The 25,681-nt window shown below is 37.7% G+C and overlaps 1 protein-coding gene across 1 annotated transcript in view; it reads left to right on the plus strand.

Moving 5' to 3' along the window:
* The window catches only part of epha4b (eph receptor A4b), a 444,124-nt gene that overhangs the window by 214,558 nt on the left and 203,885 nt on the right, over positions 1-25,681 (plus strand). Inside the window, exon 6 of the mRNA XM_061978729.2 lies at positions 11,891-12,046. Within this exon, the coding sequence (XP_061834713.1) occupies positions 11,891-12,046 (156 nt within the window). The remainder of the gene's footprint in view (positions 1-11,890; positions 12,047-25,681) is intronic.

A 25,681-nucleotide genomic window follows, 5' to 3' on the forward strand; every position in this document is an offset into this window, starting at 1 on the left:
CTTACATCATGTGTTGCCTTCATTATAACACTTATATAAGACTTTTAAAGTTATTTTGATAGTAGACTAATATAGACACTTACATCATGTGTTGTCTTCATTATAACACTTATATAAGACTTTTAAAGTCATTTTGATAGTAGGCTAATATAGACACTTACATCATGTGTTGTCTTCATTATAACACTTATATAAGACTTGTAAAGTCATTTTGATAGTAGGCTAATATAGACACTTTCATCATGTGTTGCCTTCATTATAACACTTATATAAGACTTTTAAAGTCATTTTGATAGTAGACTAATATAGACACTTACATCATGTGTTGCCTTCATTATAACACTTATATAAGACTTGTAAAGTCATTTTGATAGTAGGCTAATATAGACACTTACATCATGTGTTGTCTTCATTATAACACTTATATAAGACTTTTAAAGTCATTTTGATAGTAGGTTCATATAGACACTTACATCATGTGTTGCCTTCATTATAACACTTGTATAAGACTTTTAAAGTCATTTTGATAGTCGGCTAATATAGCAAATATAGACACTTACATCATGTGTTGTCTTCATTATAACACTTATATAAGACTTGTAAAGTCATTTTGATAGTAGGCTAATATAGACACTTACATCATGTGTTGCCTTCATTATAACACTTATATAAGACTTTTAAAGTCATTTTGATAGTAGGCTAATATAGACACTTACATCATGTGTTGTCTTCATTATAACACTTATATAAGACTTTTAAAGTCATTTTGATAGTAGGTTCATATAGACACTTACATCATGTGTTGTCTTCATTATAACATTTATATAAGACTTTTAAAGTCATTTTGATAGTAGGCTAATATAGCTAATATAGACACTTACATCATGTGTTTTCTTCATTATAACACTTATATAAGACTTTTAAAGTCATTTTGATAGTAGGTTCATATAGACACTTACATCATGTGTTGTCTTCATTATAACACTTATACAATACTTTTAAAGTCATTTTGATAATAGGTTATTATAGCTAATATAGACACTTACATCATGTGTTGTCTTCATTATAACACTTATTTAAGACTTTTAAAGTCATTTTGATAATAGGCTAATATAACTAATATGGACACTTACATCATGTGTTGTCTTCATTATAACACTTATGTACGACTTGTAAAGTCATTTTGATAGTAGGCTAATATAGACACTTTCATCATGTGTTGCCTTCATTATAACACTTATATAAGACTTTTAAAGTAATTTTGATAGTAGACTAATATAGACACTTACATCATGTGTTGTCTTCATTATAACACTTATATAAGACTTTTAAAGTAATTTTGATAGTAGGCTAATATAGCTAATATAGACACTTACATCATGTGTTGTCTTCATTATAGCACTTATATAAGACTTTTAAAGTCATTTTGATTGTAGGTTCATATAGACACTTACATCATGTGTTGTCTTCATTATAACACTTATATAAGACTTTTAAAGTCATTTTGATTGTAGGTTCATATAGACACTTACATCATGTGTTGCCTTCATTATAACACTTATATAAGACTTTTAAAGCCATTTTGATAGTAGGCTAATATAGACACTTACATCATGAGTTGTCTCCATTATAAGACTCTGAAATAGTCCAATAATAATGATTATAACACCCAAAAAAAATTGTGTTTTTTTGGTGTTTTTTAAAGAACATGGTGTGCATGTGGGAAACAAATAAAATTATTATTCCATAATTGTGCAGTCTTACTTGTCTCCACACATTGTTGGTCCCACAGAAGCAGAGTGTGATTATTAGCAGGCGCTGTCGCTGTCACCTCCTCTATGCTCCATGGAGGATCATGCAAATTTGTGGCTTTCTCAAAGTTCCTCGACATAGTTTTCCTCCGCCTAACTGCCAGTGTCTAGTGCGACTGTCTCCTCTTATCTGCCGCCAGGCATGAATCATCGGGGAGTCACGTCAGGTCGGGACGTCCCATGGCGGGGGGGGGGGGGGGGGGGGGGCGTGCATGGGAGAGGGGGGAGAAGATGGGAGAGATAAAAAAAAGTGCAGTGCTTCTCCATGTCAACTTTGATCAGGCACTTGTTTGGACGCCAAGAAAAAAAGTGCAGGACCTCCACATCCTGGACAGCCATTACCTTGCAAGAGGCCAGGAGGTCATTTCCTGGGAGAGTCATCCTTACCTGGCTGTTTGTTTGGATTCACCAGCAGGAACGTCCTCTGGGACATCTCTCCTCACTAAGATGGATGTTCTGCCTAAAAATATCAGCACAGCAGCGAGTGCACATTCCAGGTGGAGGAACTTACCTGCGCTTTCTGAGGAATCACACCGCTTTTAGGACTCCTTTCCATCGCTCTCTCTGCAGGTTAACTACTCCCGCGCACGCGTGCACGTGTGTTAGTGCAAGCTCATTTACAGCTTTTCCCCGGGACGAGTGGATTGTACCTTGATTCAATCCGTGACCTTCAGGCAGCCTTATTTTTCATTAGACGGGGGGCTTTGGGGAATGGACGCGGACCAGGCTTGTGAGGATTTGAACAGCGGGACTATGCATGTTTGAATAAATACATGTCCATTACCTAAAGGACAAAGTCGGATGTCATTCCACTGCCTTGGATCCAAAGTAGACCATTTTATTTTTAACATTGTGTGTTTATGGATCGAACTCAAGCATTTGACTCAACTCATCACAACATTTTCATCAAAAACTAGAAAGGTATGGCATGAGAGGGTCGGTCTTAAACTGGACAGGAAGTTACTTAACTAACAGGAAGCAAACACACATCTACGATGCTAAATATAGCCTGTGGTGTTGTTATGATCCACTGCCCAGATCATAGTCTCTTTAAGTTTTTCTGTTAGTTTTGGAGGCCTTTAGTTCCTGTTTGTGCACCTCTGAGTTGGTTACCATGGCTACGTATCAGTTTCACCTGCCTCTTGTGTTGGGGACACCAGAGGTGTGGACTCGAGTCACATGACTTGGACTCGAGTCAGACTCGAGTCATGAATTTGATGACTTTAGACTCGACTTGACAAAATGTAAAAAGACTTGCAACTCGACTTAGACTTGAACATCAATGACTTGTGACTTCACTTGGACTTGAGCCTTTTGAATTGACATGACTTGACATGACTTGCTACTTTCCCCAAAACCCAAAGATGAAAAAGTTATTCGGGAGCGCTCCGTATTTTTCATTGTGTACTTGTCTATCAGCGTTGCGTGTGTCAGCTGGTGTGCTCTCAGTACAACAGCCAATCAAATTACATCTACTTTGTTTTCATCGCACAGCATTCATCCAATCAAATTGCAGGACAACCAACGAAGAAGACATGTCCAAACCACACGCCAGTGAACAAAAAATGATACCTAAAATTATTTTGTTTGGGTATAAAAATTACGAGGTGGTCAACACAAAACGGTTTGCAGTATGCAACACATGCGGTTCGAAAATGACTGATGGAGAGGCAACAACTTCCAACTTTGTCCGGCATTTGAAGTTGCACAAAGAACGGTAAGTTTTGAATGTAAGATAACGTTTATTGGCTAAGTAACGTGACTTTTATTTGCTGTGTAGTTAAATCAGTGAGGCTGTAAACTCACTGCTAACGTTATAACGTTATTGCAAACACGGGAATCTGTTGCAGTTCACTACCTTATTCATACTTTTTGTTCAGTGATTTTTTTTTAAGCATGGTTACGTTAGTCAATATATCACACGTAACGTTAGACGGCGGTCAGCAGCACCGCGTATTTTAGCCACCTAAAAAAAGACAAAAATAGTCAAATAAAGGTCAGTTAAAATGTATACTATATTATGAATATGTGTACCGTTTTAGCTAGCTTTCTGACATACTGTTGGTTGTTTACCTCAGTGGTCCCCAACCACCGGGCCGCGGCCCGGTACTGGTCCGTGGATCGATTGGTATCGGGCCGCACAAGAAATATATATATATATTTTTTCTTTTTTTAATTAAATCAACATAAAAAACACAAGATACACTTACAAGTAGTGCACCAACCCAAAACAACTCTCTCCCCCCTTTTGTTCTGGGCATTGAACATGAAGACTCTTCCTTCACTGTTCCGAGTGGCCATGAGAGTCTTGGCAGTGCCTGCCTCCAGTGCTCCAGTGGAGCGAGTTTTCAGCCATGGTGGCATCATACTACGCCCCCATCGTGCACAAATGACTGACAGACTCTTGGCTAATTTGGTCTTTTGCAAATGCAATGCAGCATAGGGCCCTGACATATAAAAAGTACAACTTTTTTGTTATGTTCACGTATATGTCATGTTTTTTCAATGTTAACACTTTTGTACAAATAAGTACATTTGCACTTTATTTTTCAATGTGTTTGTTCTGTAAAGGAATGAGTTAATGTTTAAAATGACTGGTTAATAGTGCTATTATAAAGTGCAATGTCAGCACAATTTTCTTTCCTGCAATTTAAAATGCACTTGTTTTAATAAATAAATACAGCGTTTGAAAAGCATACACAATCTGTGTTAATATATTAGTCTGTGGTTAAAAGGACTTGAAAGGACTCGAAACTCAAAATGCAGGACTTAGGACTTGACTTGAGACTTTCCAGTCTTGACTTTGGACTTGACTCGGGGGCTTGCCTGTCTTGACTCGGGACTTGACTCGGACTTGAGGGCAAAGACTTGAGACTTACTTGTGACTTGCAAAACAATGACTTGGTCCCACCTCTGGGGGACACACACCTGTTTGTAATCAGAGACATTATTTAAGCCTGCCTTTGCCAGTCAGTCGATCTGGCTTCTTTGTTTGCGTCACGCTAGTTACAGTACCTAATCTAGCCCCTGCTAGTCATCTCTAGTCTGTGCTAAGTACAAACCCCGTTTCCATATGAGTTGGGAAATTGTGTTAGATGTAAATATAAATGGAATACGATGATTTGCAAATCCTTTTCAACCCACAGTCATTTTTCAAATTGACTGTGTGTCGCTTTTAAAAGTGCTCCCCCTCTGTTCAACATATGGAATAACAAGTGTGTGTAAGAAATTGACATGCGCCCCTTTTGGCCAAAATTAATAGAAAATAAATAAATAAATATCTATATAGAGACATAATGTACTAACTTGAAGTACAAATCCCGTTTCAATATGAGTTGGGAAATGGTGTTAGATGTAAATATAAACGGAATAAAATGATTTGCATATTCCCATATTCAGTTGAATATGCTACAAAGACAACATATTTGATGTTCAAACTCATAAACTTTATTTTTTTTTTGCAAATAATAATTAACTTAGAATTTCATGGCTGCAACACGTGCCAAAGTAGTTGGGAAAGGGCATGTTCACCACTGTGTTACATGGCCTTTCCTTTTAACAACACTCAGTAAAGGTTTGGGAACTGAGGAGACACATTTTTGAAGCTTCTCAGGTGGAATTCTTTCCCATTCTTGCTTGATGTACAGCTTAAGTTGTTCAACAGTCCGGGGGTCTCCCTTCTGCTATTTTAGGCTTCACACATTTTCAATGGGAGACAGGTCTGGACTGCAGACGGGCCAGTCTAGTACCCGCACTTTTTTACTATGAAGCCACGTTGATGTAACACGTGGCTTCAATAAAATAAGTAGGGGCGTCCATGGTAACGTTGCTTGGATGGCAACATATGTTGCTCCAAAACCTGTATGTACCTTTCAGCATTAATGGTGCCTTCACAGATGTGTAAGTTACCCATGTCTTGGGCACTTATACACCCCCATACCATCACACATGCTGCCTTTTACACTTTGCGCCTAGAACAATCCGGATGGTTCTTTTCCTCTTTGATCCGGAGGACACGACGTCCACAGTTTCCAAAAACAATGTTGAAATGTGGACTCGTCAGACCACAGAACACTTTTCCACTTTGTATCAGTCCATCTTAGATGAGCTCAGGCCCAGGGAAGCCGACGGCGTTTCTGGGTGTTGTTGATAAACGGTTTTTCGCCTTGCATAGGAGAGTTTTAACTTGCACTTACAGATGTAGCGACCAACTGTAGTTACCGACAGTGGGTTTCTGAAGTGTTCCTGAGCCCATGTGGTGATATCCTTTACACACTGATGTCGCGTGTTGATGCAGTACAGCCTGAGGGATGGAAGGTCACGGGCTTAGCTGCTTACGTGCAGTGATTTCTCCACATTCTCTGAACCCTTTGATGATATTACGGACCGTAGATGGTGAAATCCCTAAATTCCTTGCAATAGCTGGTTGAGAAAGGTTTTTCTTAAACTGTTCAACAATTTGTGCACGCATTTGTTGACAAAGTGGTGACCCTCGCCCCATCCTTGTTTGTGAATGACTGAGCATTTCATGGAATCTACTTTTATACCCAATCATGGCACCCACCTGTTCCCAATTAGCCTGCACACCTGTGGGATGTTCCAAATAAGTGTTTGATGAGCATTCCTCAACTTTATCAGTATTTATTGCCACCTTTCCCAACTTCTTTGTCACGTGTTGCTGCCATCAAATTCTAAAGTTAATGATTATTTGCAAAAAAAAAAAAAAAATGTTTATGAGTTTGAACATCAAATATGTTGTCTTTGTAGCATATTCAACTGAATATGGCTTGAAAATGATTTGCAAATCATTGTATTCCGGGTGTGTTGGTGTTCTCCAACATGTGACCAGGTGTGTTGGTCTTCTCCAGTCAATGTTTATCAGAGATGATTGACAGTTGGTAGTGTACCACCCCACCCCGCCTGTGGTCATCCCCCTGATGCCACAGGATCTCGTGTGGACCCGATGTCACCATGCATTACATCACACCCTTGTTTTCCCGCTCTTTGCCACGGGTGTTGCACGGCACACACGTGAGAGCATCAGTTTGATACCACGACACTGGTCGGGGTGTCAGGTCGCGTCTGCTTCTCAGTTTGTGGATTACTAGTAAACACAATCATCCACAGCTGTGGTAGGGACCCATCGAGTGGTATACCAAAGAATCACTTGATTAAAGTACAGTGTTTTATTTTCCTGTATTCAAACACAGTGTTACTGTTCAAACCATGTCATGCTAAAGTGGCCAGAAATATATCTAGAAAACTACAGTAAGTTGAACTTAAAGAAAACACTAGCATTTATTAGCATATTAGCAAAAACACATACATGTACATATACATTCACTGTACAAACATACATATACACATACATGTACATATACATTCACTGTACAAACATACATATACACATACTGTACATATACATTCACTGTACAAACATACATATACACACACATGTACATATACATTCACTGTACAAACATACATATACACATACATGTACATATACATTCACTGTACAAACATACATATACACTTACATGTACATATACATTCACTGTACAAACATACATATACACATACTGTACATATACATTCACTGTACAAACATACATATACACATACTGTACATATACATTCACTGTACAAACATACATATACACACACATGTACATATACATTCACTGTACAAACATACATATACACATACATGTACATATACATTCACTGTACAAACATACATATACACATACTGTACATATACATTCACTGTACAAACATACATATACACATACATGTACATATACATTCACTGTACAAACATACATATACACATACATGTACATATACATTCACTGTACAAACACATATACACATACATGTACATATACATTCACTGTACAAACATACATATACACATACATGTACATATACATTCACTGTACAAACACATATACACATACTGTACATATACATTCACTGTACAAACACATATACACATACATGTACATATACATTCACTGTACAAACATACATATACACATACATGTACATATGCATTCACTGTACAAACATACACATACTGTACATATACATTCACTGTACAAACATACATATACACATACATGTACATATACATTCACTGTACAAACACATAAACACATACTGTACATATACAAGTACATATACATACATACATACACTTGTGCACATAATCACGTTTCATCAAACATATATTAACGTTGTTGCCCTAGGGTAAACTGGGTATAACACATGGCACACTGACAAAGCTTAACCTATTGTTACTATAACAATCTACAAGGTTAATGTAGGTTGCTTCTCTTTCTTCCCCTCCATTTTTCTGCATTCTTTCGTATCTCAAGTTATCATTATGTATATGTATTGTTGCATTTGAACAACTGTATTGTTGATAATAGAGGTAAATTATTGGTATTGTTCATTATCAATAGTGATAATTCTATTGGTATTTCGCTAACTACTTCTTTGCTATCACCTTTACCATCATGTTTGTACATATCCTATTTGCTGATGTTGTTGTTGTTGTTATCAAACATGATAGTTGTCAATTTATACAAGTATCACATAATTATAGGCCTTCAAGGCAGAAGTATTAGAAAGTATTGACTCACCATCGTGTCTGGATCATTCAAACTTCATGAGTTCTTGTGGCCACAAGGTGTCGACAAACAAACAAAACAATTTAAGACAGCACTAGTCCATTCCAGACGGTTACTAATGAATAGGTTTGTGTTTTTCATACATACCATTACTCTCTGCACGTATGATTTGTGCTGATATCGCACCAGATTGATATTGGTATCGGCCAATACTTAATATTGTAAGTAAGCTCTTTCAGGACACTACTAGATAACCGGTTAATAATGTATGCCATCAATTGTCCCGTATAGCGGAATAAAAGGTGGATGTCATTGTATTGTCTTGAAGGTCGCCATCACTTCATGCTCACAGACTGAGATAGGACAGCTCTGTAGTCTGAGAGGACGGTGCAGGATCCGAAGAATGTAACGTCTGAAAGTGGATGCCTGCCCAGACAAGGCTGGTTAGGCTCTATGGTGGTGCAGAACCACAGCTGTTAGGACACAATGGAGCGGGACCTCTGCCAGCACAACAACAGTCGTTAGGACGGAATCACCCTCGTTAGTATTCTATTAGTTCTAACCAGCGAGCCCGTGTCCTGCTTTCTGTCTGATTGAACGTCTTAGTCAATGGATGACTCTTACTATCCATATTTCTTACTCATTAGTGGATATTACTTTCTTCTTTGAAGGGAATTTTGACTATTGGTCACAACACATGTCAATATGTACAATATACACACTGCAAGTATATATACAATGTAGTAACAGACACCTTCATAACAATATGTAATATGTACAATATACACACTGCAAGTATATATATAATGTAGTAGCAGACACCTTCATAACAATATGTAATATGTACAATATACACACTGCAAGTATATATATAATGTAGTAACAGACACCTTCAAAACAATATGTAATATGTACAATATACACACTGCAAGTATATATATAATGTAGTAACAGACACCTTCAAAACAATATGTAATATGTACAATATACACACTGCAAGTATATATATAATGTAGTAACAGACACCTTCATAACAATATGTAATATGTACAATATACACACTGCAAGTATATATATATAATGTAGTAACAGACACCTTCATAACAATATGTAATATGTACAATATACACACTGCAAGTATATATATAATGTAGTAACAGACACCTTCATAACAATATGTAATATGTACAATATACACACTGCAAGTATATATATAATGTAGTAACAGACACCTTCATAACATTATGTAATATGTACAATATACACACTGCAAGTAAATATATAATGTAGTAACAGACACCTTCATAACAATATGTAATATGTACAATATACACACTGCAAGTATATATATATAATGTAGTAACAGACACCTTCATAACAATATGTAATATGTACAATATACACACTGCAAGTATATATATGTATATATATAATGTAGTAACAGACACCTTCATAACAATATGTAATATGTACAATATACACACAGCAAGTATATATATATATAATGTAGTAACAGACACCTTCATAACTATATGTTATATGTACACCATACACACTGCAAGTGTATATATATATATAATGTAGTAACAGACACCTTCATAACAATATGTAATATGTACAATATACACACTGCAAGTATATATATAATGTACTAACAGACACCTTCATAACAATATGTAATATGTACAATATACACACTGCAAGTATATATATAATGTAGTAACAGACACCTTCATATCAATATGTAATATGTACAATATACACACTGCAAGTATATATATAATGTAGTAACAGACACCTTCATAACAATATGTAATATGTACAATATACACACTGCAAGTATATATATAATGTAGTAACAGACACCTTCATAACAATATCTAATATGTACAATATACACACTGCAAGTATATATATAATGTAGTAACAGACACCTTCATAACAATATGTAATATGTACAACATACACACTGCAAGTATATATATAATGTAGTAACAGACACCTTCATAACAATATGTAATATGTACAATATACACAGTGGAAGAATCATTTTCAGCAAAAACAATATAAATCAAACGGTTTATACTTCCGGTTCAGGGCGCGAAACAGGAAGTATGCTTTCAACCAGCAGCATAATAATAATAATAATAATAATAATAGATTTTATTTGTAAAAAGCACTTTACATTGAGTAAAAAAGTGCGCTACGGTGTATTAAAAAAATACAAAAATAAAACGATAATAAAAAAAATAAATAAATAAAAACTAGAACATATGCATATATCTAAAAAAAAAAAGGCTTTTTTAAAAAGAAGGGTTTTTAAGCCTTTTTTTAAAGCATTCACAGTCTGTGGTGCCCTCATGTGGTCAGGGAGAGCGTTCCACAGACTGGGAGCGGCGGAGCAGAAAGCCCGGTCTCCCATTGTTTTGGGGATTTGGGGGGTGAGCAATTCTTTGAGGTAGAGGGGGGGCATTTCCATGGAGGCACTGCTGGGGTTAGTAGGGAGACTTTGTATTCAATCCTGAGTGGAACAGGAAGCCAGTGAAGGGATTTGGCCATAACCCAAACAATGACACACCAGTGTCCCTATTTGATGAAATAAATACAAAACATTATGGTCGTGAGCCACCAAAAATCCATACATTTTTTTAAACCGCTGGGATCAAAGCTTGTTTCTGGGTGTTGTTGATAAACGGTTTTTGCCTTGCATAGGAGAGTTTTAACTTGCACTTACAGATGTAGCAACCAACTGTAGTTACTGACAGTGGGTTTCTGAAGTGTTCCTGAGCCCATGTGGTGATATCCTTTATACACTGATGTGGCTTGTTGATGCAGTACAGCCTGAGGGATGGAAGGTCACGGGCTTAGCTGCTTACGTGCAGTGATTTCTCCACATTCTCTGAACCCTTTGATGATGTTACGGAGCGTAGATGGTGAAATCCCTAAATTCCTTGCAATAGCTGGTTGAGAAAGGTTTTTCTTAAACTGTTCAACAATTTGCTCAGGCATTTGTTGACAAAGTGGTGACCCTCCCCCCATCCTTGTTTGTGAATGACTGAGCATTTCATGGAATCTACTTTTATACCCAACCATGGCACCCACCTGTTCCCAATTAGCCTGCACACCTGTGGGATGTTCCAAATAAGTGTTTGATGAGCATTCCTCAACTTTATCAGTATTTATTGCCACCTTTCCCAACTTCTTTGTCACGACATTTTTTTAAACCGCTGGGATCAAAGCGTAGGGAAAAAAAGTAGTGGCTTATTCCCAGCACAATAGGGTATGTTGGGTTTAAAGGCCCCGCCTTCCGCCCGATTGTAGCTGAGATAGGCTCCAGCGGCCCCCCCGCGACCCCAAAAGGGAATAAGCGGTAGAAAATGGATGGATGGATGGGTTTAAAGGATGCTGATGTGGTTCTTGTCCTCCCTCCCCGCACTCCAGCTTGCAGACCAGGAACCTACAAGGCCTCGGCGAGCGACGCCTACTGCAGCAAGTGTCCTCTGCGCAGCTCCTCCCTGCAGGAACAGGCCACCCAGTGCGACTGCGAGAAAGGCTTCCACCGCGCCGACAGCGACCCGCGCTCCATGGCCTGCACACGTGAGTGACGCTCGGCCACAGACAACAACAACGACCCCGGGACTTCATTTCATAGCATGCTGCACAAACTACCGGATTACATTCCATTTAATTAGGTTGCAATGTTCTTGCAGGGATTTACTGCGCACGGACGCTTTCTAATTTGATGTTTCTGTGACACACTGCACACTCTTTGTAATAATGATACTTTCACTAGTGACCAGCAATTGAATTCATTACCGGTACTAGTAAAGTACCGCAATACTAATAATATTCTGTACTATACCGCTTCTAAAAAAGTCCCCAGGCATGACGGCGCGTCGTCACGTGGTGACATTGCTGGTTTTACGAGCAGAGGAGCATGTTGGGCAGCGCACACACACAGAGTACTTACAAGCAGACACAGTGTGGAGACAGAAAAGGGAGAATGGACGCATTTTGGTGTGAAAAGTCAAGATAAAGTTAAACACCCTCAGGAAGAGCTGCTTTAAGACATGGCTAGACATCCTGAGCTACTTTTAAATCACTAATCCTGGCCTCCATGGCGACAAATAAAGTGAGTTTCTTACAAGTATCATTATCACTGGAGGACGAGGAATAGCTAAACATGCTTCACTACACACCGTAGGAGGATACATTAGCTCACCGCCGTCACAATGTGAACAAACGCCATGGGTGGATCTACACCTGACATCCACTGTAATGATACCAAGTATCTAGTCGATACTACTATGATTACATCAATATTTTTTAGCATCAAAATCTGTTTTTTTTTTTTTTTTTTAATTCATATGATGTTTATAAAGTCAGTAAATATGTCCCTGGATGACCAATGTATGATCCTGTAACTACTTGGTATCGCATCCATACCTAAATGTGTGGTATCATCCAAAACTAATGTCAAGTATCAAAGAAGAGAAGAATAAGTGATTATTACATTTTAACAGAAGTGTAGATAGAACATGTTAAAACAGAAAACAGGGCGACACCTACCCTTTACATCAGTATTTTTTAACCATAGTATTATTGGTTTATTAGGTATTATATTTTATTGTATAATAATAACTGGGATTTATATAGCGCTTTTCTAAGTACCCAAAGTCGCTTTACATGTAGAACCCATCAATCATTCACACCTGGTGGTGGTAAGCTACTTTCATAGCCACAGCTGCCCTGGGGTAGACTGACGGAAGCGTGGCTGCAATTTGCGCCAACGGCCCCTCCGACCACCACCTATCATTCATCATACAATTCACCGGTGTGAGTAGCACCGGGGGAAAAGGGTGAAGTGTCCCGCCCAAGGACACAACGGCAGCGATTTTTGGATGGTAAGAGGCGGGGAGCGAACCTGCAACCCTCAGGTTTCTGGCACGGTTGCTCTACCCACTACGCCATGCCGCCCACAGATGATGATGATCCTGTAACTACTTGGTATCGGATCCATACCTAAATGTGTGGTATCATCCAAAACTAATGTCAAGTATCAAAGAAGAGAAGAATAAGTGATTATTACATTTTAACAGAAGTGTAGATAGAACATGTTAAAACAGAAAACAGCACGACACCTACCCTTTACATCAGTATTTTTTAACCATATCAATATTGGTTTATTAGGTATTATATATTATTGTATGATCCTGCAACTACTTGGTATCGGATCCATACCTAAATGTGTGGTATCATCCAAAACTAATGTCAAGTATCAAAGAAGGGAAGAATAAGTGATTATTACATTTTAACAGAAGTGTAGATAGAACATGTTAAAACAGAAAACAGCACGACACCTACCCTTTACATCAGTATTTTTTAACCATATTATTATTAGTTTATTAGGTATTATATTTTATTGTATGATCCTGCAACTACTTGGTATCGGATCGATATCTAAATGTGTGGTATCATCCAAAACGAATGTTAAGTATCAAAGAAGAGAAGAATAAGTGATTATTACATTTTAACAGAAGTGTAGATAGAACATGTTAAAACAGAAAACAGCACGACACCTACCCTTTACATCAGAATTTTTAACCATATTATTATTGGTTTATTAGGTATTATATTTTGTTGTATGATCCTGTAACTACTTGGTATCGGATCGATACCTAAATGTGTGGTATCATCCAAAACTAATGTCAAGTATCAAAGAAGAGAAGAATAAGTGATTATTACATTTTAACAGAAGTGTAGATAGAACATGTTAAAACAGAAAACAGGGCGACACCTACCCTTTACATCAGTATTTTTTAACCATATTAATATTGGTTTATTAGGTATTATATTTTATTGTATGATCCTGCAACTACTTGGTATCGCATCCATACCTAAATGTGTGGCATCATCCAAAACTAATGTCAAGTATCAAAGAAGGGAAGAATAAGTGATTATTACATTTTAACAGAAGTGTAGATAGAACATGTTAAAACAGAAAACAGGGCGACACCTACCCTTTACATCAGTATTTTTTAACCATATTAATATTGGTTTATTAGGTATTATATTTTGTTGTATGATCCTGCAACTACTTGGTATCGGATCCATACCTAAATGTGTGGTATCATCCAAAACTAATGTTAAGTATCAAAGAAGAGAAGAATAAGTGATTATTACATTATAACAGAAGTGTAGATAGAACATGTTAAAACAGAAAACAGGGCGACACCTACCCTTTACATCAGTATTTTTTAACCATATTAATATTGGTTTATTAGGTATTATATTTTATTGTATGATCCTGCAACTACTTGGTATCGGATCCATACTGTACCTAAATGTGTGGCATCATCCAAAACTAATGTCAAGTATCAAAGAAGGGAAGAATAAGTGATTATTACATTTTAACGGAAGTGTAGATAGAACATGTTAAAACATAAAACAGGGCGACACCTACCCTTTACATCAGTATTTTTTAACCATATTAATATTGGTTTATTAGGTATTATATTTTATTGTATGGGCCCTGCGATGAGGTGGCGACTTGTCCAGGGTGTACCCCGCCTTCCGCCCGATTGTAGCTGAGATAGGCTCCAGCGCCCCCCGCGACCCCAAAGGGAATAAGCGGTAAAAAATGGATGGATGGATGGATTTTATTGTATGATCCTGCAACTACTTGGTATCGGACCGATACCTAAATGTGTGGTATCATCCAAAACTAATGTCAAGTATCAAAGAAGAGAAGAATAAGTGATTATTACATTTGAACAGAAGTGTAGATAGAACATGTTAAAACAGAAAACAGGGCGACACCTACCCTTTACATCAGTATTTTTTAACCATATTAATATTGGTTTATTAGGTATTATATTTTATTGTATGAGCCTGCAACTACTTGGTATAGGATCGATACTTAAATGTGTGGTATCATCCAAAACTAATGTCAAGTATCAAAGAAGGGAAGAATAAGTGATTATTACATTTTAACAGAAGTGTAGATAGAACATGTTAAAACAGAAAACAGGGCGACACCTACCCTTTACATCAGTATTTTTTTAACCATATTGATATTGGTTTATTAGGTATTATATTTTATTGTATGATCCTGCAACTACTTGGTATCGGATCCATACCTAAATGTGTGGTATCATCCAAAACTAATGTCAAGTATCAAAGAAGAGAAGAATAAGTGATTATTACATTTTAACAGAAGTGTAGATAGAACATGTTAAAACAGAAAACAGCACGACACCTACCCTTTACATCAGTATTTTTTAAAGATATTAATATTGGTTTATTAGGTATTATATTTCATTGTATGATCCTGCAACTACTTGGTATCGGATCGATACTTAAATGTGTGGTATCATCCAGAACTAATGTCAAGTATCAAAGAAGAGAATAATAAGTGATTATTATATTTTAACAGAAGTCTAGATAGAACATGTTAAAACAGAAAACAGCGCGACACCTACCCTTTACATCAGTATTTTTTAACCATATTGATATTGGTTTATTAGGTATTATATTTTATTGTATGATCCTGCAACTACTTGGTATCGGATCGATACCTAAATGTGTGGCATCATCCAAAACTAATGTCAAGTATCAAAAAAGGGAAGAATAAGTGATTATTACATTTTAACAGAAGTGTAGATAGAACATGTTAAAACAGAAAACAGCACGACACCTACCCTTTACATCAGTATTTTTTAAAGATATTAATATTGGTTTATTAGGTATTATATTTCATTGTATGATCCTGCAACTACTTGGTATCGGATCGATACTTAAATGTGTGGTATCATCCAGAACTAATGTCAAGTATCAAAGAAGAGAAGAATAAGAGATTATTACATTTGAACAGAAGTGTAGATAGAACATGTTAAAACAGAAAACAGCGCGACACCTACCCTTTACATCAGTATTTTTTAACTATATTAATATTGCTTTATAAGGTATCACATTTTATTGTATGATCCTGCAACTACTTGGTATAGGATCAATACCTAAATGTGTGGTATCATCCAAAACTAATGTCAAGTATCAAAGAAGAGAAGAATAAGTGATTATTACATTTGAACAGAAGTGTACATAGAACATGTTAAAACAGAAAACAGGGCGACACCTACCCTTTACATCAGTAATTTTTAACCATATTAATATTGGTTTATTAGGTATTATATTTTATTGTATGATCCTGCAACTACTTGGTATAGGATCGATACTTAAATGTGTGGTATCATCCAGAATTAATGTCAAGTATCAAAGAAGAGAAGAATAAGTGATTATTACATTTGAACAGAAGTGTAGATAGAACATGTTAAAACAGAAAACAGGGCGACACCTACCCTTTACATCAGGATTTTTCAACCATATTAATATTGGTTTATTAGGTATTATATTTTATTGTATGATCCTGCAACTACTTGGTATCGGATCCATACCTAAATGTGTGGTATCATCCGAATCTAATGTAAAGTATCAAAGAAGAGAATAATAAGTGATTATTACATTTTAACAGAAGTGTAGATAGAACATGTTAAAACAGAAAATAAGCAGATATAAACAGTAAAAATATTTTTTTACAGTTTGTCCCTCATAATGTGTAGAAAATAATAGGTGTATAAATGACACAATATGTTACTGCAGACTAATTAGGAGTCTTTGTTTGTTTACTTACTACTAAAAGACAAGTTGTCTAGTATGTTCACTATTTTATTTAAGGACTAAATGACAATAATAAACATGTACACTAACATTTCTTGTTACAATAAAGACATTTTTTTGCGGTACCCTTTATTTAGAAAAGTATCGAATTATGTCGAGAACAAGACAGCGTCATAAATGCAGCAAGTTCAATGCAGGAAATATCTTTTTACTGGTGAAAGCAACGAGCAGTATCGCACTGAAATGAAGTTGATATCAAAGAGGAAGGTGTGACACAACATACACACACGTACACCACGGGGACATCGAACAACAAATCAATGATTGAAGTGACAAACTTGCCATCCAAACAATACCCCGTTTGTTGACAAGAAGATATGACCGCCATGGAAGCACATGCAATCTCATCACTAAGCAGAGGTAACACAATCCGGTGGAACGAGACAAAAAGAGCTGCTAACTGCTAACGCTAACAAATACAGCGCCGTAAAAACCCTCGATGACGTCACACGTCGCTAGGCAACAGGCCCCGCCTTTTAAAGGCACAGACTCCAAACACTGTGCTCTTATAGTAAACATCTCTCAAATGCATATGCCAGATATTTAAAGTTTATTTTCTTTTAAGTGACGTATAAATTACTTTCCCTAGTAATTAATTACATTTATTAAATAGTAATTCCCTTAGTAATCCAATTACTTTGTTGTTAAAGTAATGATTAACTAGAATTAATTACTTTTTAAAGGTAATTTTCGGAACACTGGTGTTAAGTGAGTCGTGGTAGTCAGTGAGAACACGTGACACACACACACACACACACACACACACACACACACACACACACACACACACACACACACACACACTTGTATTTGTTACCTTCTTGACACCTGAGAAAAAAGCCTCCCTCTTTAGGACCAGCCTTTCTAGATATATAAAGTAGTGTATTTACAACATTAATAATATATACATACTATGCAAATATAAACAAGCTTGTTGTGAAAAATGAGTTGGAATTTCACAAGAAAAAGGTCACAATTTCACAAGAAAAAGTTAGAATTTTGGCAGTATTATAATAAAAGTCGTAATTTTACTCAACGCAAGTCAACATTTTATAATGAAAACTGAACATTTGTGCAATATTATGATAAAAGTTGGAATTTTACTCAATGACAGTCGCAATTTTACAAGAAAACCTTAAAATGTTGGCAATTTTATGGACAGAGTCGTAATTTTACTCGACAAAACTCACAATTTTATCAGAAAACTATAAAATGTTGGCAATATTTTAATAATAATCTGAATTTTTCTTGGCTGAATTATGACAAAAGTCATCATTTTACTCAAAAAAATGTCACTATTTTACAAGAACAACAAAAATGGCAATATTGTGATAAAAGTCAGAATTTTATATGACAAATGTCACCATTTTGCAATAATTTTACATAAAAAAGTCATACTTTTACGAGAAATATTGCAATTTTACAGAAACAGAAAGAATATGAGAAATTGTTCCCAACTTTATAAGAAAGAAGTCGACACATTGTGAGAAAAAGACTGCTTTTAGTTAATTGATTTATTTTTGTTGAATTGTTTCTTTGTATTTGTTTTTCAACCTTCATTATTTACTTCAAGTTATTACAGTATGTCTCTATATACATATTTATTTCATTTTTTTCATTAATGTTGGCCAAAGGGGGCACATTTTAATTTCTTACACACACACTTGTTATTTCATATGTTGGCCAGAGGGGGAGCACTTCAAATTTCTTACACACACTTGTTATTTTATATGTTGGCCAGAGGGGGAGCACTTCAAATTTCTTACACACACTTGTTATTTCATATGTTGGCCAGAGGGGGAGCACTTCAAATTTCTTACACACACTTGTTATTTCATATGTTGGCCAGAGGGGGAGCACTTCAAATTTTTATACACACTTGTTATTTCATATGTTGACCAGAGTGGGAACACTTTTAAACCCTTTTTGTGACCACCCTCATTTTGATAGATTTCACCACCAGGGGTGCAAATGAGATCTCAATTTTTTTGTTTTTTGTAACGTGCTTAAGGCCGATGACAAAGGAGTCAGGGACCACAGATGGCCCCTGTGCCGCACTTTGGGCAACCCAGCTGTAGAAGCTAACTGTTAATGGCCACTATAGTCTTAGGGAAGTCCTTCTTTAGCTGCCGTCTTGTTTGATCATATATTGCTGCCTTTGCACCTGTCAATGTTTACTTTTCTATGCACAATTAAATCAACAAAAAAATCCAGACTTTGGAGCAATGTTCACGGACTCTAGTATTTGGCTCTCTATTAGATGCAATAGTTTTCCGTATTGGGACCATGATTTCGGTACTCAGTTGTTCACACCTCCTCATATAGAAGCTACTTTTCCTTGTTGATGTCTCAAGACCGTACTGTAGTGTATTTGTTCATCCTATGGTCACATATGGCTTGTCTTACGTCAGCACAGGAAGTGGTTAAATCAGTCGTTCACCTGGCGGGGATGAATAGGGAAGTCCTTCTTTAGCTGCCATCTTGTTTGATCATATATTGCTGCCTTTGCACCTGTCAATGTTTACTTTTCTATGCACAATTAAATCAACAAAAAAATCCTGACTTTGGAGCAATGTTCACGGACTCTAGTGTTTGGCTCTCTATTAGATACGATAGTTTTCCGTATTGGGACCATGATTTATGTCCTAACTTGTTCACACCTCCTCATATAGAAGCTACTTTTCCTTGTTGATGTCTCAAGACCGTACTGTAGTGTATTTGTTCATCCTATGCTCACATATGACTTGTCTTACGTCAGCACAGGAAGTGGTAAAATCAGCCGTTCACCTGGCGGGGATGAATAGGGAAGTCCTTCTTTAGCTGCCGTCTTGTTTTATCATATATTGCTGCCTTTGCACCTGTTTATGTTTACCTTTCTATGCACATTAAATCAACCAAAAAAATCCTGACTTTGGAGCAATGTTCACGGACTCTAGTATTCGGCTCTCTATTAGATGCAATGGTTTTCCGTATTGGGACCATGATTTATGTCCTAACATGTTCACACCTCCTCATATAGAAGCTACTTTTCCTTGTTGATGTCTCAAGACCGTACTGTAGTGTATTTGTTCATCCTATGCTCACATATGGCTTGTCTTACGTCAGCACAGGAAGTGGTAAAATCAGCCGTTCACCTGGCGGGGATGAATAGGGAAGTCCTTCTTTAGCTGCCGTCTTGTTTGATCATATATTGCTGCCTTTGCACCTGTCAATGTTTACTTTTGAATGCACATTAAATCAACCAAAAAAATCCTGACTTTGGAGCAATGTTCACGGACTCTAGTATTTGGCTCTCTATTAGATGCAATAGTTTTCCGTATTGGGACCATGATTTATGTCCTAACATGTTCACACCTCCTCATATAGAAGCTACTTTTCCTTGTTGATGTCTCAAGACCGTACTGTGGTGTATTTGTTCATCCTATGGTCACATATGGCTTGTCTTACGTCAGCACAGGAAGTGGTAAAATCAGCCGTTCACCTGGCGGGGATGAATAGGGAAGTCCTTCTTTAGCTGCCGTCTTGTTTGATCATATATTGCTGCCTTTGCACCTGTCAATGTTTACTTTTCTATGCACAATTAAATCAACAAAAAAATCCTGACTTTGGAGCAATGTTCACGGACTCTAGTATTTGGCTCTCTATTAGATGCAATAGTTTTTCCGTATTGGGACCATGATTTATGTCCTAACTTGTTCACACCTCCTCATATAGAAGGCACTTTTCCTTGTTGATGTCTCAAGACCATACTGTAGTGTATTTGTTCATCCTATGCTCACATATGGCTTGTCTTACGTCAGCACAGGAAGTGGTAAAATCAGCCGTTCACCTGGCGGGGATGAATAGGGAAGTCCTTCTTTAGCCGCCGTCTTGTTTGATCATATATTGCTGCCTTTGCACCTGTCAATGTTTACTTTTGAATGCACATTAAATCAACAAAAACAATCATGACTTTGGAGCAATGTTCACGGACTCTAGTGTTTGGCTCTCTATTAGATGCAATGGTTTTCCGTATTGGGACCATGATTTATGTCCTCACTTGTTCACACCTCGTCATATAGAAGCTACTTTTCCTTGTTGATGTCTCAAGACTGTACTGTAGTGTATTTGTTCATCCTACTCTCACATATGGCTTGTCTTACGTCAGCACAGGAAGTGGTAAAATCAGTCGTTCACCTGGCGGGGATGAATAGGCAAGTCCTTCTTTAGCTGCCGTCTTGTTTGATCATATATTGCTGCCTTTGCACCTGTCAATGTTTACTTTTCTATGCACAATTAAATCAACAAAAAAATCCTGACTTTGGAGCAATGTTCACGGACTCTAGTATTTGGCTCTCTATTAGATGCAATAGTTTTTCCGTATTGGGACCATGATTTATGTCCTAACTTGTTCACACCTCCTCATATAGAAGGCACTTTTCCTTGTTGATGTCTCAAGACCATACTGTAGTGTATTTGTTCATCCTATGGTCACATATGGCTTGTCTTACGTCAGCACAGGAAGTGGTAAAATCAGCCGTTCACCTGGCGGGGATGAATAGGGAAGTCCTTCTTTAGCTGCCGTCTTGTTTGATCATATATTGCTGCCTTTGCACCTGTCAATGTTTATTTTTGAATGCACATTAAATCAACCAAAAAAAACCTGACTTTGGAGCAATGTTCACGGACTCTAGTATTTGGCTCTCTATTAGATGTAATAGTTTTAAGTACTGGGACCATGATTTCCGTACTAAGTTGTTCACACCTCCTCATATAGAAGCTACTTTTCCTTTTTGATGTGTCAAGACCGTACTGTAGTGTATTTGTTCATCCTATGGTCACATATGGCTTGTCTTACGTCAGCACAGGAAGTGGTAAAATCAGCCGTTCACCTGGCGGGGATGAATAGGGGAGTCCTTCTTTAGCTGCCGTCTTGTTTGATCATATATTGCTGCCTTTGCACCTGTCAATGTTTACTTTTCTATGCACATTAAATCAACCAAAAAAAATCCTGACTTTGGAGCAATGTTCACGGACTCTAGTATTTGGCTCTCTATTAGATGCAATGGGACCACGGTTTATGTCCTCACTTGTTCACACCTCCTCATATAGGAGGTACTTTTCCTTGTTGATGTCTCAAGACCGTACTGTAGTGTATTTGTTCATCCTATGCTCACATATGGCTTGTCTTACGTCAGCACAGGAAGTGGTAAAATCAGCCGTTCACCTGGCGGGGATGAATAGGGAAGTCCTTCTTTAGCTGCCGTCTTGTTTGATCATATATTGCTGCCTTTGCACCTGTCAATGTTTACTTTTGAATGCACATTAAATCAACAAAAAAAATCATGACTTTGGAGCAATGTTCACGGACTCTAGTATTTGGCTCTCTATTAGATGCAATAGTTTTCCATATTGGGACCATGATTTATGTCCTAACTTGTTCACACCTCCTCATATAGAAGCTACTTTTCCTTGTTAATGTCTCAAGACCGTACTGTAGTGTATTTGTTCATCCTATGCTCACATATGGCTTGTCTTACGTCAGCACAGGAAGTGGTAAAATCAGCCGTTCACCTGGCGGGGATGAATAGGGAAGTCCTTCTTTAGCTGCCGTCTTGTTTGATCATATATTGCTGCCTTTGCACCTGTCAATGTTTACTTTTGAATGCACAGGCAAAAATCCTGATTTTGGAGCAATGTTCACGGACTCTAGTATTTGGCTCTCTATTAGATGCAATAGTTTTCCGTATTGGGACCATGATTTATGTCCTAACTTGTTCACACCTCCTCATATAGAAGCTACTTTTCCTTGTTGATGTCTCAAGACTGTACTGTAGTGTATTTGTTCATCCTACTCTCACATATGGGTTGTCTTACGTCAGCACCGGAAGTGGTCAAATCAGCCGTTCACCTGGCGGGGATGAATAGGGAAGTCCTTCTTTAGCTGCCGTCTTGTTTTATCATATATTTCTGCCTTTGCACCTGTCAATGTTTACCTTTCTATGCACATTAAATCAACCAAAAAAATCCTGACTTTGGAGCAATGTTCACGGACTCTAGTGTTTGGCTCTCTATTAGATGTAATAGTTTTAAGTACTGGGACCATGATTTCGGTCCTAACTTGTTCACACCTCCTCATATAGAAGGTATTTTTCCTTGTTGATGTCTCAAGACCGTAGTGTAGTGTATTTGTTCATCCTATGCTCACATATGGCTTGTCTTACGTCAGCACAGGAAGTGGTAAAATCAGCCGTTCACCTGGCGGGGATGAATAGGGAAGTCCTTCTTTAGCTGCCGTCTTGTTTGATCATATATTGCTGCCTTTGTACCTGTCAATGTTTACTTTTCTATGCACATTCAATCAACAAAAAACCTGACTTTGGAGCAATGTTCACGGACTCTAGTATTTGGCTGTCTATTAGATGCAATAGTTTTCTGTATTGGGACCATGATTTATGTCCTATTTTGTTCACACCTCCTCATATAGAAGCTACTTTTCCTTGTTGATGTCTCAAGACCGTACTGTGGTGTATTTGTTCATCATACGCTCACATATGGCTTGTCTTACGTCAGCACAGGAAGTGGTAAAATCAGCCGTTCACCTGGCGGGGATGAATAGGGAAGTCCTTCTTTAGCTGCCGTCTTGTTTGATCATATATTGCTGCCTTTGCACCTGTCAATGTTTACTTTTCTATGCACATTAAATCAACAAAAAAAAACCTGACTTTGGAGCAATGTTCACGGACTCTAGTATTTGGCTCTCTATTAGATGTAATAGTTTTCCGTATTGGGACCATGATTTATGTCCTATTTTGTTCACACCTCCTCATATAGAAGGTACTTTTCCATGTTGATGTCTCAAGACCGTACTGTAGTGTATTTGTTCATCCTACGCTCACATATGGCTTGTCTTACGTCAGCACAGGAAGTGGTAAAATCAGCCGTTCACCTGGCGGGGATGAATAGGGAAGTCCTTCTTTAGCTGCTGTCTTGTTTGATCATATATTGCTGCCTTTGCACCTGTCAATGTTTACTTTTCTATGCACAATTAAATCAACCAAAAAAATCCTGACTTTGGAGCAATGTTCACGGACTCTAGTATTTGGCTCTCTATTAGATGCAATAGTTTTCCGTATTGGGACCATGATTTATGTCCTAACTTGTTCACACCTCCTCATATAGAAGCTACTTTTCCTTTTTAAGATGTCTCAAGACCGTACTGTAGTGTATTTGTTCATCCTACGCTCACATATGGCTTGTCTTACGTCAGCACAGGAAGTGGTAAAATCAGCCGTTCACCTGGCGGGGATGAATAGGGAAGTCCTTCTTTAGCTGCCGTCTTGTTTGATCATATATTGCTGCCTTTGCACCTGTCAATGTTTACTTTTCTATGCACAAATAAATCAACAAAAAAATCCTGACTTTGGAGCAATGTTCACGGACTCTAGTATTTGGCTCTCTATTACATGCAATGGGACCATGGTTTATGTCCTCGCTTGTTCACACCTCCTCATATGGAAGCTACTTTTCCTTGTTGATGTCTCAAGAAGGGTAGAAACACACACACACACACACACACACACACACACACACACTGCCAGTGGGATTTGACTCTTACCGAAGGGCAGGAAGGCGAGAAGGAGAAGGCGGGAGTCGGCACGCGAGGAGAAGGATTGAGATAGACACGAGGAAGTGTGGGCGGGGAGGACGGTGACACCATGACAAAGACTTGGAGAGACGAAGAGGAGCACACCTAAACACCCCCGGGCGCGCGCTCACATTATCAGGTTCTGCTAGATTACACTCGTTAATCGTTGTAGCAGGTGAGACGTGACAGCTGTTATCAGCTGGAAGTGACTAATGCCTCCTTCAAGTCCTCTAAATGGGAACACGGGAGGGCGAAAGGATGAAATGAGGAGAAAAGGTGGCGACATAAGTCATGTGGAGGCGGGCGGGATGATACTTAAGGCGGGGGGGACAAGATCATTTCCGATGGTGATGATGACGGACAGTTGGCCGAGAGTGAGGAGATAAGACGGACTGAGCAGGATAAGTCTGAGGCTTCAATTACCGTTGGGGAGGCTAATCAGGAACTGTGCCAGCGGGCCCCCAGGGGGCCCCAGTGCCCGAGCTGGGACCCGAGGTCAAATCATCACGGCGGACTCACTGACCGCTTGTTTTTAAAGGCTCCGTTTAAGATGAGGAATCATAATAAAAACAAGCACGTTCTTAAAGACTAACATTTATAAATAGATACTTTACATAAGTTTCAGGTGATACCACACATTTTGGTATCAATCCAATACCAAGTAGTTCCAGGGTCATACACTAGTCATAATTAAAGTTCTCCTGTTTCTCCTGTGTTTCATTCATTTAAAAACAATTAAAAAATTAAAGCTGCAAGCAGCATTGGTCGGGCCCGCATATTTGGCAGGTGCTAGTCCTAAGTGTCCCAATACTTTTGTCAAGTTGTAGTCCTAAGTGTCCCAATACATTTGTCAAGTTTTAATCCTAAGT

The sequence above is a fragment of the Nerophis lumbriciformis genome, linkage group LG19 (assembly GCF_033978685.3).
Source record: "Nerophis lumbriciformis linkage group LG19, RoL_Nlum_v2.1, whole genome shotgun sequence".
Classification (NCBI taxonomy): Eukaryota; Metazoa; Chordata; class Actinopteri; order Syngnathiformes; family Syngnathidae; genus Nerophis; species Nerophis lumbriciformis.